The following is a 17,286-nucleotide window of genomic DNA, read 5'->3' as shown; positions in this document are numbered from 1 at the left end:
ATGCAAACCAATAACGTAGCGGGAGGATTACAGGTATTTTGAAGCAGGTTTAATGCTCTTCACTGTGTGCTTTCAGTCATCAGATAGGTTTATTTTTCACACTTATGTTCATGCTGACTACACATTTACAGCTTCCCTTTTGTACCTGCATCATTGAGTATTTAGACTGTGCTGGGCTTCCAAACCCATTGACCCCAATAAAGATACTGCTGAAGTAAGAGTTGGTGCAATTGGCATCCCTCAGTGTTGCGCCCTCCATCCCTGGGACTGTGGGTGACAAATAACTTGTCAAATGCAAACTCCGGCAATATTGACATAACAAAGATAATTTTGTACAGTAAGCAGATGGTAAAGTATGCATGTTAGTTTCAGCACTAGCCACTTTAAAAAGCATGTAAACAGTTCAACAACTGCAGAGTCAGCCACTACTAAAGTCTACCACAGGGTGATATCCACTATGAAACTTTTAGGCAGAGTTTACCTGCTGCCAATGCAAGCCGCAAATTGAACTTGCAACACTGTGATAATGTGAATGCAAACCAATAACGTAGCGGGAGGATTACAGGTATTTTGAAGCAGGTGTAATACTACTCTGTGTGCTTTCAGGCATCCGATAGGTTAAAATGTATGCCAATTGGTAAACCGAAGCTGATTATTGCTACATTCAATAACTTAATTTGTGCAAACCTACACCAGCGTGCACAGAAAAACGGATGCACAAGAATACAACAAAAGGACAAAACCCAAGGCATTGGCTAAAAAAAATACTAATATAATAATATTATATAGGGCAATCAATGCAAAATTGTGATTATTTTATTTGAAAACATAATTTTAAAAAAACACCTCAGATCTTGTGATCACCTTTGTCTTCTCCCACTTAAATAAATAAAATAATAATAAAATATATTTAAAAAAATAAAATTTTAGTATTTGCGAAGCCTATTTTACTCAGCAGTTATTTTATCATACAAACACTTGAAATACGACTGCAATGCACATTAATGCATTAGTATGGTAGTGTAAGAATATTCAATTGTGACATTATAAACAATTTCTTGCACATTTCGGTCTTGTTTTTTTGTTTTGTTTTTACACATCAAAATATTGAAGCGCCAGGCGTGGCTGACAGCGTCATCATTTCCAGTTATACTTCCCCTGTTTAAAAGGTAGTGTACACATTTTCTACATCTGAGTTTCGCGTTGGCAGGATAATGAATATGTGTCACTGACAGACAGAAAGCATCAATGCGGAGGCAGAGAAAGATGATTGCGGGTGAGTCAGACCACTTCAAGTCTCTAATCGGATCTTATTGGCAGTGTTGGCAGGATTAATTACTTATGAATAAATAAATAAAGATAAAACAAAAAAGATGTTTATAAATATTTTTCCAACTGTTTAGCCTGATGTAGTATTTTTTTTCTCCCGAAAATTATGATAGAATAATATCTTTCCTGTTGATTTTTGAGTGTAGTAAGTTTCAGTCAGAAACAGATATTTTTTGATGAAACACTTTGGTTCAAAAATTAATCAATAATAAATAAAAATAAGTTATCAGATTTTATTTTTTTTAAAGTATATCCAGTATATCCTAACTGTATAACCAATATCGTAACATTGAAAAGAAATCAACTATGTAATTAACCTATCTTTATCACAACATTATTATTGTTTCTCATTTTTATGATTGCACTCATATTAAAGCATATATTTTTAATCACCTCATACCATTCAGAAAATATATACAAACATTTAAAGTTTTATTTTCTCTTTCTAGCTGTGTTTCTGCTGTGTGCTGTCACACTTCACTGCTCTGATGGTTTGACAGCACAGAATCCGGTCTGTGTGCCCAGTGATGAGGTGAAAAAGCTCCATTCAAATTAATAAAACATATGATATGTAGGCTAGTATTCTTTCTGGATATTTCTGAAACATTATTGAGTTTAGAGAATCTCTCACAATGAATGCATAATGTGAACATAATGTGTTGGGCCTGCAGTGCATTTAGATAACAGGGTTTAATGTATTTTAGAGTACATGACATGGATTCACTTAGAAACAGAAAAACAAAACTGCAGCGCAACAACAGGTTGTGAAACAGCAGAGAAGGAAATAGAACAAACTTGACAGAACTCACTTGGTTTGTTTCTGCTCATCAGAATTCATTAGTCTGTCCCTTTATGTGCCATTTTACTATAACCTGTAAAGTGATGACACCTGTAAAAGCAAACACAAGACAAGCTATTATTATAAATGTAACAGTAAGAAAAGCATATTACAATTAGCAAATGTTCTGATTAATGTTGTACACATAGATTGTATAAAATAGGTTGTACACCTGAAATTACTGGTATAACCGTTTTTTGTTCTTAATAGAGGAGGATTAAATGGTGGTTCTTGTCTTGCAGGTGGCATGTTTTGTGCCAGCTGACTATCTGAATGCATCTGGTTCTGTCAGCGTCGATGTGTTAGTTGGTAAGAAACTTGTCATCTCCCTGGAGAACTTCTCCGATCACCCCGTCTGCCACTGGATCAGAGGAGCGGACTTAGTACTGACAGTGTAAGTGGATGTCTCTGTGTGTGTGTTATTCCTTTTTATTATGTGTATATAATTTAGTGATGGAAGGTAACTCAGTACATTTACTTAAGTGCTGTATTTTTCACCCCTACATGTAGCTGCCGGCTTTAGTTACATTTTAACTTGAGATTTAACATAAAAAAAATGATCAATATAATAAATTATTAACATTAAATAGTTAAAATTAGCCCTACTTTGACAACAGTAAAATACTGCTTACAGGTGCATCTCAATACATTAGAATATGATGCAAAAGTCAATTTCCAGTAGTTCAAGTCAAATAGCCCCAACCAAGTAGTGCATTTGGACATACTTTCAGAGGCCAACATTTCCATATTAAACATACTTTTTAAAATTGGTCTTTTGTAATATTAAACTTTTTTTGAGACACTGAATTTTAGGTCTTCATTAAATGTAAGCTATCATCATTATAATTAAAACTAGAAAATTTCCTCTGGGGAAATTTTGAAAGGGCCACGGGGGCTACTGCCGGTGTGTGTACACTATGATGAGACTCTTCAGAGATTTCAAACAATGCCCTTTAACCTCAAAATGTGTGTGTGTGTGTGTGTGTGTGTGTGTGTGTGTGTGTGTGTGTGTGTGTGTAGCGAAAATCGCATAAAGTTACGTGTGTGTGTGTGTGTGTGTGTGTGTGTGTGTGTGTAGCGAAAATCGCATAAAGTTGTGTGTGTGTGTGTGTGTTTGTGTGTGTGTGTGTGTGTGTGTGTGTGTATGCATGTGTGAGGAGTGTATGCATGTGTGAGGAGTGTGCATGCTTACGCGCATGTGTGTGTGTATCTGTAACTGTAATCACATCAAAGATCAAAGGCAATCAGATCAAAGCAATCAACAGAATTAACTGACACCAGCCAGTGACAGCAGCCAGAGGTGAACAGAGGTCCAGAGGTGGACTGGAATTTCTGGCCTCGAACAGAAAGCATTTTTGGCAAAACCATAATACCTATCCTTGATCCGACTTCACTTTGAGCGCCCTGAGGTCTTCGAGAACGTCTACATATGTTTTTTTTTAAGAAAAATAAAAAAATTGCTTTTTTAGAGCGATCTAAAAAAACTGTTCGATTTCCCTTTTTTTTTTCTCGAAATCTTCCTGCGTTTTTAATATGGGAGCCAATGAGGCTGTTGGTGGGTGTTGGTGGCACATCTATGCGTCCTACACCCAAACTATAACTCTGACAGCTTTACCAGAGGATTGTGAGTGAGAAGACAAATTTTCCTACGTTTCTATGTATAAATTATTTCTGTAGAGTGGAATTTGCGGCCTGGAGCGCAGTTTTCAAATTTATTTTTTGACAATTTCTTCTCTCCCTCTACACTCTGGCGATGATGTCACACACTGTGACACGAACATTCCGTGCAATACACACCCATTATAATCTCAGAATTTCTCCAAAAATGATCATGGTCATTGAACAGGGATTGATAAAAAACTATATGACCTATCGAAACGTGGATTAATACACCGATACACAAGACTTGTGTCTACTGTTTAAAGTTTAAATGGAGTCTCTAGGTGAAATATTGCCAGAGAAGTAGACGTTTAAAAATATCCAATTATTGTTCTTTTTCGCTCATTTTTTGTCGGCCGTCCCATTCATTTCAATGCAAAATTTTGGGCAGTTTTTCACGACTTACGTCGCAAAAAATTTGTGTTCTGTAGAGAAAAGTAATAGCACACCGATCCCAACCAAACCGCGCGTTTTGATATATAATTTGTCCTGCAACTCTTCAAGTTGTAGGACTAGTAACGGGACGAAATTTCGTCTGGAAGAGGAAGAAGAAGAAATCCACAGAATAACAGTAGTGCTCGCCCCGAGGCCCTAATAAATTGAATAGATTAAGACATGAAATTTTCATTCTGTGTGTAATGGATATACATAATGTGTTATTTCCGCTTTTGGAATTTAATTACTGACATAAACAAACTTTCTATGATATTCTAATGTATTGAGATGTGCCTGTACATAAATGTATCAAGAATGATAATACAATAATATATTTGGAATATTTGTAACAATCTGAGTGGGGTCACTCTGCATAACGAGTACTTTTACTTTTCATACTTAAAGTACATTTTGATGGTGGTACTTTTGTACTTTTACTGAAGTAAGTTTTGAATGCAGGACTTTTACTTGTAGTGGAGTAATTTCACAGTGTGGTATTAGTACTTTTACTTAAATAAGGGATTTGAATACTTTTTCCATCACTGATATGTAATTAAACTGAGGCTTTTTCATAAACCTCACCAGGAATGAGAGTCACTCCATGGTCCTGCCACCTCTTTCTGAGGCAGATTCAGGGGAGTACACGCTGAGATGTGAAACTAGCGACGAGTCCAGGTCCTCCATGACCGTGGCTCTGCATGTAGTAATGAGTGAGTAACAGCTTAGAGCTCTGCACGGCAAGCAAACACTAAAGACTGATTGATGCCGACATAACTATGTTAAATGATTTAGAACGACCCACAAAACCAAAGCTGATGCTGGACAAAGTAGATGTACCACGGACTTCCCCTTATTTCACGTGCAGCTCCGAGGGATGGCCAAAGCCTAAAGTTGAACTGGATGGGTAAGATGTTATCCGTAACATTTATGTGTATTATGCAGAGGATGTTTAATTAACTTATAACAATGCAGTCTACTTATGCTTACTTTATTAACCCCTCTGATAACCCGCCTGCCCATTTGCAGGTAGGGGTTAAAATTTAAAAAAAGATTTTGTTTGTTTGAACTGTTGTAGTTTAGGTTGTGTTTTAGGCAGATGCTAAACAGAAGCTACAAAATGTAACCTATCATATGAAGTCTCATACATGCATTTTGGCCTTACAGTTCTTCTGTTATAAGCTTTGGTTCGGGTAGGTTTCGAGGGTTTAAAAAACATCTTATTGTAGTGTGATTTTCTAAATCATGATCTTCTTTTTAACAGAATTGATGGGACAGATGTTCCTACAACAGGTGGAAGGACTGAGATCACAATAAGCAGCATTAAATATGAGGGTACAGGATTGATGTGTTGTGCTACTAACAATGAAGGACAAGAATGCTCCCAACTGTACGACTACGGTAGCTAAATATTTTAACAAATTAATTCAATACATCTCACAAATTATTTATCAATAATAAATTGTCACTAACGGAAGCTAATTTGCAAAATTTTCCCTTCAACTATTTGAAAAGGTTGAAGGGAAAGCAGGTTACAGCATATGGACCATTTCTAATTTAAAAACTGAGTTGACTTGAGGCTCTACTGTGTGTTTCAGACGTAACCAGTCACGTTATGAGAACTAGTGAGGTTTCTAATGTGACTGTGAGCCCTGGTCAGTCTTTACTTCTTCGCTGCCGAATTACATCCTATGACATCCAACCTTGGTGGGAGAAAGGCGGAAAAACAATGGATGCCACAACATTAGGGTGTCCCCCTAAAGTCAAGGGAGAGGTAGAGTAATACCCACTTCGACTTCCCATTGACATTTTATTCGAATTTTTATGTGAACAAATATGTAATATTTTCCTTTGTCTTGAAGTGACTGTTCACCCACCCAAAAAAATATTTTTTTTTCTATTACCTGTAGTTCTATTTATCAGTCTAGATTGTTTTGGTGTAAGTTGTGAGCAGTTATTTTTTTATTCTGAGGTGACCTGTACCTTTCAAAACTAACTTACCATTTTAATATTTCTCAGTCTAAGATATAAATCACAAGCAACTGCATTAATGTATTCTATTCAAATCACAACAACTTGTATTTTTGTACCAGATGTGCATTAAAAGTGACATACATGGAAAAACTGAGATGGCCTACCTGTTCTTTGAATCCGTTGGTGTGAACCACAGTGGCACATATTCCTGCAGGAGTCCAGAGGACAAAACAAAGTCTGTTGACATTCATGTCAGAGGTTAGAGCCGCTGTTACCAATGAACTGTCATTTTGTTTGTATAATTTGTGCATGTTTTGATTTACCTCTTGTGTTGTCTCAGCTGAGGGTTTCCTCTCTGTCCAGCTGGATGAGACCAAGATCATACCAGCTCAGAATGCTTCCAGCTCCTGTTTGCAGGCCAATGTTTCCTACCACCCTGTGCTCCAGCAATGCTCCTGGGAGGCTCCTGATAAAAATATGGCTAAATGCATCAGAGAGGCTTGGGTAACAAAACACAGGTAGTTGCATGATGTTGCATTTGCATTAACCCTGTAATGCATGTTTAGACAAAGAAACAGCTGGACAAAGTTTTATATTTTTACAGATTCTGAGCTTAATCTCTCAGTCAGTGTCAAGTATTACACACCATATGACTCAGGTGAACTTACCCTTTCTTTCTGGTGCAGTGTGTAGTCACCATCATGATTTACCTTAGTGTGACCATTTTTAAAAGCACCCAGTGAATACAACTTGTGTGTTCTTAAATAACTCTGCAGTCAACAAGGTGCAGGACATTTATTTTGCTGAGAAACTGTATTTAGGTGTTTTTGGTTACTGAGTGAGTTACAGACATTTTTTTGGATATTGTCCTAAGTGTTCTTTAGCAGATAATGTGATGATCATACATACTGTCATTAGCCTATATTATGGTCAGTGTGACATGTGGATGGTATCATATGAATGTTTCCTTCTCAGGAATGTGAGTCTATGTGGGGTTCGCAAATCAGGAGATTATAAATTGCACCTGGAGGCTGGAGGACAAAAAGAAACAAAGACTATATCCGTGTGTGTTGTAGGTAAGAGAGAGTTATTGTATATGTCTGATATTAACTTCTGCACGATTAAACCACTTTTATAAGTTTACAGTTATATTTTACATCTAATTGTCCACTGACTTTGTTTTCAGACAAACCAGCATGCAAATTCAGGAGCAACAATGTCAATGTCACTTTTGAGACTGTGACTCTTGTACCTGCAAACTTTACCTGGTTGTCTTGTTCTGCATCCAATGAGAGGTATGCTCACTGTCATTGTAGTCCTATTGGTGCACACACACACAGACACACACACACATTGGCATACATTTCAGATTTCCTCAAGTCTCTGCTCTTTGTCTCATAGCAACTGTGAAACAGACTCTTCCTGGGAGAAGATCCCAGGTGCCTCTCATACAGACACTGATGTCCTCTGTGAGAAGACAATCAGTATCTCTCTGAGGAAAGATCAAGCGGCTGGAAAACATTTAAGGTTTTGCCTGACAAACTCTGTCGGCTCCTGGTGCTATCCTTATTTCTCAATCTTCGACCCAGCTTTAGTCCAGGCCTCCACAGGTAGCAAGATCAATTCAGCATTAAAAGTATGACATCAATTGTTTTTTTTATGTCATACAAACTCTCCTCCGTCTTTGTTTTTAGGTCATCAAAATGATTCCGTCCCGATGGTGCTGAAAGTAGCCATTTTTATTCTGTTCCTGGCTTTGACAGTAGTAAGCATAGTGCTTACGTACTTTGTGAAAAAGAAGGTATGTATTACACATACACACACATGCGCACACACAAACACAAATGAGGATATGACGCCAATCCTTTTGTGCTTCCAATAGAAACCACAGTATCAGTCGCAGCTCCAGATGATCCAGATGGTCGGACCCAATGACAATGATTACATCTACATAGACTTCAAGGAGTTTGGTTACGACCTGAAATGGGAGTTTCCCAGAGAGAACCTGGAACTGGGTATGAACTACACCAAGCAGTAGACACCAGAAATACAACAAGTCATGAAAGAAAAACCCAATTTTGTGAATATAAAGGTAAAAACCTAGCATTTAAAATCCCACTTGGAACAAAATATCCACATTTACTTAAAGTATAACAAGTAAGGTTACTCATGGGGTCTCCAACCCAGGACATGGGCCCCTTACAAAGGAGATCATCTTTGGGAGTTGCAAAATGCTTGATGGGAGAGAACAGAAGAAAAGTTCAGCTACATACATTTGGAATTAGTTTGAGATTTTTTGTCTAATCTTAGAGTTTCACATCTTTGGGCCTTGAACAGGTATTTAAATGAAGAAGTTTAGAGGGGATATCAGTCTTTGGTGGGACTACTTACAACTCATAGACATCTGGCTAATAAAGTTGGGTACCACTAGATTAAGGTTAAACAGTGCATTGTTTTTTTCTGAAGGATATCCAGTGTATTTCATTTCTAAAATTGATCTTCAATTAATCTGAACTACAGCTGGCAAATAAATGTAGTGAGCTAAAAATATTCCTGTCGATTCTGTAGAATGTAGAAGTGGAAATACTCAAGTAAAATATAAGTCCCTCAAGACAGTATCCTTCTGAATATTTCACCCCCAAAATGACCATTTCTATACCAGTTACCCACCTTATATTACCTTGAATTCTTGAAGAAAACTCACTCACTTTTTCTCACATGCCTCCATGGTGAACAGAGAAACCAAGAGCTGAGAAAATTCTTGATGAATTGAAGTAAACGGGTGAAGCAAAAAAAATAAATATATGAAAATAACTGTTCACAAACTCTCACACAACTCTTGCAGCACAATCCAAGTCTCATTCATCCAGTTGTATACTCATCACTTTCCAAACACATGCATTTTCACTAAAATCTTATGATTTAAAACACTTGGGCATAATCTGTCTGAAATGTGTGAGAAAAACGTCTTATTTCAATAATTCAACGTAACAAAGGGCGAATAATTGATAGACAGCACTGTGCAAAAGCGTTAGGCAGGTGTGAAAAATGCTCTAAAATAATTATGCTTTAAAAAATAGAAATGTTAATAGTTCATAGTTTTTTATCAATTAACAAAATGCAAGGTGAGTGAACAGAAAAAAAATCTAAATCAAATCAATATTTGGTGTGACCAGCATCAATTCTTCTAGGCATTTTTTCACACCTGCCTAAGATGTTTGCACAGTACTGCACATATAGTAATTTTGAATGTGAAGTATTATTGTAAGTACAGTACATGAGAAAATGTACTTGTTATGTTATTGTTTGATAACAATGTGACACTAAAGTTTCACTTGCCTGGGAGGTGAATATGTGTGCTGAGTTTTTCTGTGTCCCCCTCAGGTTCAGAACTGGGCTCTGGGGCTTTTGGCATGGTGGTCCAGGCTACAGCTTATGGCATCAGCAAGCCTGGAGTCTCACAGCAGGTGGCCGTCAAGATGCTGAAAGGTCAGCGTTTCAAATATTTATTCTGTGGGCGAAATCTAAAATGTTATGGAGGTCATTTTAGTAGCTGATGTGATATTTGACGCTGCAGAAAAACACCAGACGGTGGAGAAGGAGGCTTTGATGTCAGAGCTCAAGATGCTGACTCACATCGGTCACCATGCCAACATTGTTAACCTGCTCGGGGCGTGCACAGACACAGGTACAGCCGCCACTGATAATTACACACGTGCACAACAAATCTGCATGCACTCATTGCACCTGACTTTCTCCCAAGTAGGTAGTTGGCTTTGTATGGAAGCCCATTTCTACAAGTTAGAGGAAAAAATTTGATGAAACTCATGATGACTTTGTTAGTATGTCAAAAGTATAAGAAGCCTTCTCAGAATAGGGAAAAACTTTCTCCAAATAATGACTTTGTATTGCAACATTATGAATAAGTATTGCAAAACGATGAAAAACTTTCTTAAAATAATGACTTGGTATCTCAGAAATAATCAACAAAGATACAAAGTCATTATTTTGCAACACTAACGTATTATTTTTGGTAGAAAAGGGCTTCTATACTTTTGTCAGATGGGATGATGCATCTATTGCCATGTTTTTAGATCATTTTTATTATATGTTTTCCCCGATACAGGACCCATATACCTGATTTTCCAGTACTGTCGTTATGGAGATCTGCTGAACTACTTAAAGACAAACAGAGAGCGCTACCACAAGTCTGTGACCGACGCTTTCAACAAGGACCGTTTCAGCAGCCTTTACCACAACCTGCAGCCCAGGAAAAGCTCTGGGTGGGGACAACTGGAAACAGACATCAAACATAAAGACATTATTCTATACATGTGCAGGCATAGTTGTTAAATGACTCTGCTGGAAGTTTAACTTTTAAATAACAATCACATTTGTGTTTTCTCAGTGAGCTTGACAAAGCAGTGGACAATTATGTGCCTATGCACAGCTCAACCACCAGAGGGCAGGAGGAGATCGCTCTCCTCACCATCAACTCTAGTGACATGGACAGTTTTGAAGGTGAGGAAACGAAGTCACGAGACATTAACACATCACATTGAGCATAGATTAACAGATCCCTCTGAGATGTGTTGATCCTAACTGATCCCGGTTCATCTGCAGACCCAGCCATCTACGACAACCCAGACGATCAGACAGAAGACCTGCAAACCCTGACCTTTGATGACCTGCTCAGCTTTGCCGTCCAAGTGGCCAAAGGCATGGAGTTCCTCTCCTCCAAGAATGTGAGAGACTAGGGGCCACACTGTGTAAACTGTCTACATTTACATCTGTCTATCACACACTCCTGACACATAATATCAAACAAGCCCTAGTTTTGGCTTCTCACTGTTCTTCATGTTACATAGTTCATCAAATGTATATTTTGGCAAATTTGGACCAATAATCAGTCAAAATGGCTATTTGAAGACTTTCTTTTTAGGAAATTGTTATTAGGGCCAGTGGTGGAAAAGTATTCAGATCCCTTACTCAAGTAAAAGTACTAATACCACACTGTGAAATTACTCCACTACAAGTAAAAGTCCTGCATTCAAAACTTACTTCAGTCAAAGTACAAAAGTACCAGCATCAAAATGTACTTAAAGTATCATAAGTAAACATACTTGTTATGCAGAATGGACCCACTCAGATTGTTTTATATATTCCAAATATATTATTGGATTATTATTATTGATGCATTTATGTATGCAGCATTTTAATTTTCTTAAGGTAGGGGTCATTTTAACTACTTTATATACTGTTATGATATTTCATTTTAAAAAACATGTCTCGACCTGAATAGTAACTTAAGTTGGCAGCTTAATTTAGTGGAGTAAAAAGTACAATATTTGTCTCAAAATGTAGTAGAATAGAAGTATAAAAGTATGACGTACAAGTACATCAAAATTGTACTTAAGTAAAGTACTTGAGTAAATGTACATAGTTACATTCCGCCAATGATTAGGGATGTGTATTGCTAAGAATCTGGCGATATGATAATACAAAGGTTATGTTTTAAAATATTCAGATACTGTAAGCAAGGCGATATATTTCAATTTTTAAAAAATCGAATTTTACTGAACCCTTTCATATTATAAAAAACACACTATCATGTCCAAACAGAGCTTTTAAGAATCGATACAGCATCACAAAACATAATATCTCAATACTTAAGTGTACCAATATTTTCTTACATCTGTAGTTGTTATGGGCATTTTTCAGTATAATATGGCATTTTATACATTGAATAAATCCAGTACACAATTTTCCTCTGAGATGTAGTGGAATAGAAGTATAAAGTAGCAGAAAATGGAAATACTCAAGTACTCGTATGGTAAAAATGTTTTTACTTAAGTACAGTACTTGAGCAAATGTACTTTTCCACCGCTGTTGTTTTCAGCCTTTCAAAACTCACATGTCACATGTAAGTCCAGTACATTGACGTATCAACAAAGAACACAAAATGATTAAATGTCAAACCGCGGCCACAGCCTCTGTCTCTGTGGACTATATGTGTTGTGGTTGAAGTGAACATCCTGTCTGCCTGCAGTGCATCCATCGAGACCTGGCAGCCCGTAACGTGTTGGTGACAAAGGGCAGACTGGTGAAAATTGGTGACTTCGGACTGGCTCGAGACATCGACAATGACTCCAACTATGTTGTGAGAGGAAATGTATGTCAGATGTTATCTCACAGGATTCACCGGCTGCTAAGTTCTGTATTTATTTTTTATCACTTCTCACACGTCATGTGGCTTTGCAGGTGCGTTTGCCGGTGAAGTGGATGGCCCCAGAGAGTACCTTTCATGGCATCTACACCATGAAGAGTGACGTCTGGGCTTATGGCATTCTGCTCTGGGAGATCTTCTCACTCGGTAGCGTTTAGCCCACAGCCCTCTCTGTAGCACTACAAAGACAAGCACATAATCAATGATTAATGCCAACTGTGTGTGTATGTAACCGTCAGGTGTTACTCCGTACCCGGGCATGAAGGTGGATCACACGTTCTACTCGATGATTGAGAGAGGCTTTAAGATGGAGTGCCCGTACTACGCCAGCGAGTCTGTGTAAGAGTCTTTTTATTTCAAGAGATTAAAAACACTCACTACCTCTGCACATACAGTTATTATTTAACTCTTTTCACTCTCTTATGTTGGGGGTCAAATTGACCCATTTCAAAGTTTAAAAATAAATAAATAGATTAAAGTATTTTTTCTTAAAAACAACAACAACAAAAAATTAAAAAAAATAAAAGCATTGTCATGTAAAACCATTGTATTTTGTAGGTGTACATTAAAAAAAGATTTAACATGCAGTTTTTATGAAAAAAAGTGAATTATTCTCATTGAACCATGATCTGTGAAAGGTAAATAACTCCATTGCACTAAATATTGATTGAAATGGTTTGAAATGGAGTTATTAATGAAATATAAACAATGTTTATTGGGATTTGGCTTATTTCTGTTCCTGAAAAAACGAAGATTAAAGGAGGGTTAATTACAATAATCACAATGAAGAATAGCAGCAAAACTTATGAGTGGCAACACCTTCAAGCTGTGGTGGAACGTAACTAACTACATTAACTCAAGTGCTGTACTTTAAAACAATTTTGAGTTACTTTACTCTACTTGAGTGTTTCTGTACTTCACTTCATTTCAGAAAGATGATAATCCCCTACAGTTATGTAATAACTTGAGTTACCTTTTACTTATATACAAAACATCTAATGGAGGAAGAATATTCTGGCTAATATTCCTATTGGTATTTGATTTAAATTCAAACTTGATTTCGTTTAACTTTGGAGAGTATAATTCTTATTTTCTTTTTCTTTTTTTGCATTATTTTTTACTGTAAGAGATTTGACTTTTAAACTAACCTCATACTGAGTAACAATTATCCAGTAATATAATCTATACATAAAACTATAAAATCAGTCATTTTATGGATCTTTTGTCATTTTAAGTATATTTTTTGCTTTAATATTTCCGTTCTATTACTTAAACAGGACTTTTACTTGAGTTTTAACTTTAAATTAAGTATTTGAGTTACTTTTACTCTACTTGAGTGTTTCTGTACTTCATCTCATTTCAGGAAGATGTATTATCCTTTTAATCCCCCTACAGTTATTTAATAACTTAAGTTGCATTTTACTATTATACAAAACATCTAATGGAGGAAGAATATTCCTGTTAATATTCCTATTGGTATTTTATTTAAATTCAAACTTGATTTCTTTTAACTTTACAGAGTATGATTTTTTTTTTACTGTAAGAAATTTGACTTTATATAAAACAATTAAACTATCCTCAAATTAGATTTATCTAGTAATATATATCACTATAAAATTAGCCATTTAATGGAACTTTTGTCATTTTCAGTAAATTTTTGCTTTAATATTTACATTCTATTACTTAAGCAGGGCTTTTACCTGAGCTTTAACTTCAAATTAAGTATTTGTACATTGTTGTAAAGTAAAGGATTATTGTCTCCAAAACCAATACAGCAGCACCGTGACCTTTGATCTCTAGATATCACTGACATCCAAGCATCCAAATACAGAAAAATGTTTGACATTGTGACTTTTTATTTGGCCGGCAGGTATAAGATGATGTGTAAGTGTTGGGCTCTGGAGCCCTGCGACCGTCCCTCTTTCTCCAAACTGGTGTCGTTTATGTGTGATCAGCTGACGGAGCGAGAGGAAAAGGTAGGCCTGTAGATCAACATATCATGGGTAGAGTAGACTATTTGAAGCAGATTTTTATCTTTTTTTCCACCTAGACATGTGAATGCGGGTGCATCTCAATACATTAGAATATCATAGAAAAGTATATTTCCAGTAGTTCAAGTCAAATAGCCCCAACCAAGTACTGAGTCATATAGATGGACATACTTTTCAGAGGCCAACATTTCCATATTAAACATACTTTTTAAAATTGGTCTTTTGTAATATTCAAGTTTTGTGAGACACTGAATTTAAGGTCTTCATTAAATGTAAGCCATAATCATTATAATTAGAATAAATAAATAAAGACATTCTGTGTGTAATGGATCTGTATAACATGTTATTTCCACTTTTTTAATTGAATTACTGACATAAATAAATGTTTCTATGATATTCTAATTTATTGAGATGCACCTGTATATACTTAAATCATTTAATAATTAAGACCTTTTACCGTCTAAAAACATTCTCGACCAAATGGTTAAATTGTCATTTTGTGATAAAGGTTGTGATGCAGAAACACAACTTTTATGAAATAAAAAAAACATTATTTGCTAGTAGTTCAAGTCAAATAACCCCAACCAAGTATTGAGCCATAAAGATGGACATACTTTTCAGAGGCCAACATTTCCATATTAAACATATTTTTAAAATTGGTCTTTTGTAATATAAAATTTTTTTGAGACACTGAATTTAAGGTCTTCATTAAATGTAAGCCATAATCATTATAAGTGGAAGAAATTATATAAATTAAGACATGAACTGTTTCATTCTGTGTGTGATGGATCTATATAATGTGTTATTTCCACTTTGAATTGAATTACTGACATAAATAACATTTTCTATGATATTCTAATGTATTGAGATACACCTGTATTGTATCTGATAGCATTGTATCCTTCCTCTTTCAGCTCTACCATAACATGCTCGACCAGACATCCAGTGACTACCAGAACACAGCAGCCATTGTGGACATTTCTGCCTTGACAAAACAGAACCAGACGCAGTCAGCCAATGATTACTGTCAAACACGCGCGACTGAAGAAAACAAAGCAGAAGTGTCTGAGTCAGACACTGCAGCAGCTGAGGAGAAGCTTGTGAAGTCATCTGATGCAGAGTGATCACTTCTCTGTCACTGAATACATGTTGACTGAAAGGTTCTTTTGTAAAAACAGAAATCTCTGTTTGAATTTTCCTTTTCCTAGTTTTTGTTGCAGTCCAGGGAATATCAATAAGTCTGGGATTTATTAAGTAATAATCTCAAGCAGTGGCGGTTCTCGACCAATTTTACTGTGGGGGCCAAGGAGGGGCCAGTGTTTAATCAGAGGGGCACATTAGCACATGAAAAAATGGCAAAGGTGATATTTAAGCATTCAAAATCTTTTAATGTCTTGAAAAAGACACAAAATGACCAAAGAAGACACAAAATTACCAAAAAAGACACAAAATGAGAAGACAGAATAACCAAAAAAACCCACAGAAGACATAAAAATGACAAAAAAGACACAAAATAACTAAAACAGACACAAAAAAGACACAACAGACACAAGTGACCAAAAAAGACACAAAATAACTTACAAAGACATGTAAAGACAAAATAGCCCTATAAGACTCCATAGAGTTAAACTATTATACAATGTACACATTCTGGGTTTCTTTTGTGTACAATGAGATATTGTTTGAACAAAAAAAAGGTTAGAATTGTTCCATTGTTCATCGTTATCAAATGACCATTTTATTATTAATTTGACACAGGGGCCACAGCAGGGGCCAAGGGCTTCTTCACAGGGGCAGTGGCCCCTGTAGGCCCCTGTGTAGAACCGCCACTGATCTCAAGCGTGACAGTAGAATGCACTTGCTTTATATTATTTAAGAACAAAACAAGGTTTTAATGATTAATGAAAATGTGGTTTATTGTTTTATCATGCAGCTAAAAATGAAATATATTTAAATTGTGCAGCTAAAAATGAAAAACTGTTTCATTAAAGGATCCTAAATATTCTCAGGACTATAAACATTTGAGATATGGAATTGTAACTTTTTTCTACTTTAGGCCCACATACTGTAGCTGACTTTTGGTTTTAATTTTATCATATACTTATCATATATGTACATTTATGCATTATATATTGTTATGTAGTGAAATGTGGTGATCAGTTTTTTATGCTCTTTTATATTATGTTAACAGCTATTTCAGGTTAAATCCAATTTTTTACACATTCATATATTTTTTAAAACAAGCTTTCTTATTTTCAAATATTTTGTGATTTTTTAATGTAATGTTTCTTTGTTTCGTTGTTTGTTCAAGCATTAAATCTGCAATAAAATTTTATTAACACATTTAACATTTAAATTGTGACAATAATGTAGGTCACAGGGTTCCTAGATCTTTTCCAATCAAATGCAGCATTTTCTAAGCATAATAAAGCTTTTCCAGCACCTTAGAGTTGTGAATTACATTTATATACAGCGCTTACTGTATATACAGTATACTGATTATTGCATGTCTTCATCACAAAAAATAGATATTGTTGTGTTGTGAAAAAAATTGTTTTTAAACAGAATTCTCCAGAAATGTAACAAACAAAGTGTTTCATGTTTCAAAATGAGTCACCTGCTTGTAAGTAGACTTAAAACAACTTAAATTTCAAGCATTATTCAATCACTTCAAACCTTTAAAAAAAAACATTAAAATTCAAGTGTTTTCAAGGATTTCCAGCACCTATGGGATCCCTGCTTCATAAAGTTTAACCAAAAAAAGATTTTCCTTCCAAAAATCTGTTTGTGACAATACATTTTGTAGTTGATCCTAAGAGGGGTGGTGAGGTTTGTTT

The 17,286-nt window shown here is 35.8% G+C and overlaps 1 protein-coding gene across 1 annotated transcript; it reads left to right on the top strand.

Annotated features, from left to right (window-relative positions):
* The first annotated feature begins 1,167 nt into the window (after positions 1 to 1,167).
* flt3 (fms related receptor tyrosine kinase 3) lies at positions 1,168 to 15,875 on the top strand. The gene is made up of 24 exons (XM_059326520.1): positions 1,168 to 1,276; positions 1,779 to 1,861; positions 2,410 to 2,561; positions 4,847 to 4,971; positions 5,054 to 5,165; positions 5,523 to 5,659; positions 5,857 to 6,032; positions 6,352 to 6,490; positions 6,573 to 6,750; positions 7,208 to 7,308; positions 7,419 to 7,527; positions 7,634 to 7,842; positions 7,927 to 8,033; positions 8,115 to 8,247; positions 9,617 to 9,721; positions 9,810 to 9,920; positions 10,359 to 10,515; positions 10,641 to 10,753; positions 10,856 to 10,977; positions 12,282 to 12,404; positions 12,494 to 12,605; positions 12,698 to 12,797; positions 14,329 to 14,434; positions 15,364 to 15,875. Exons 1-24 carry the CDS (start codon positions 1,249 to 1,251, stop codon positions 15,571 to 15,573), a joined length of 3,048 nt encoding a protein of 1,015 aa, XP_059182503.1. The 5' UTR covers positions 1,168 to 1,248; the 3' UTR covers positions 15,574 to 15,875.
* Positions 15,876 to 17,286: the final 1,411 nt, after the last annotated feature.

The sequence above is a fragment of the Centropristis striata genome, chromosome 23 (genome assembly GCF_030273125.1).
Source record: "Centropristis striata isolate RG_2023a ecotype Rhode Island chromosome 23, C.striata_1.0, whole genome shotgun sequence".
Classification (NCBI taxonomy): domain Eukaryota; kingdom Metazoa; phylum Chordata; class Actinopteri; order Perciformes; family Serranidae; genus Centropristis; species Centropristis striata.
The sequence above is the reverse complement of the archived record's forward strand: the minus strand, read 5'-3'. Positions and strand labels throughout refer to the sequence as shown.

Coding starts and splice junctions, on each gene's coding strand:
- flt3 (XM_059326520.1), top strand. CDS start 1,249: ATGCGGAGGCAGAGAAAGATGATTGCGG. Junction 4,972..5,053: donor GGCTCTGCATGTAGTAATGA/GTGAGTAACAGC, acceptor TAAATGATTTAG/AACGACCCACAAAACCAAAG. Junction 12,798..14,328: donor TACTACGCCAGCGAGTCTGT/GTAAGAGTCTTT, acceptor TTTGGCCGGCAG/GTATAAGATGATGTGTAAGT.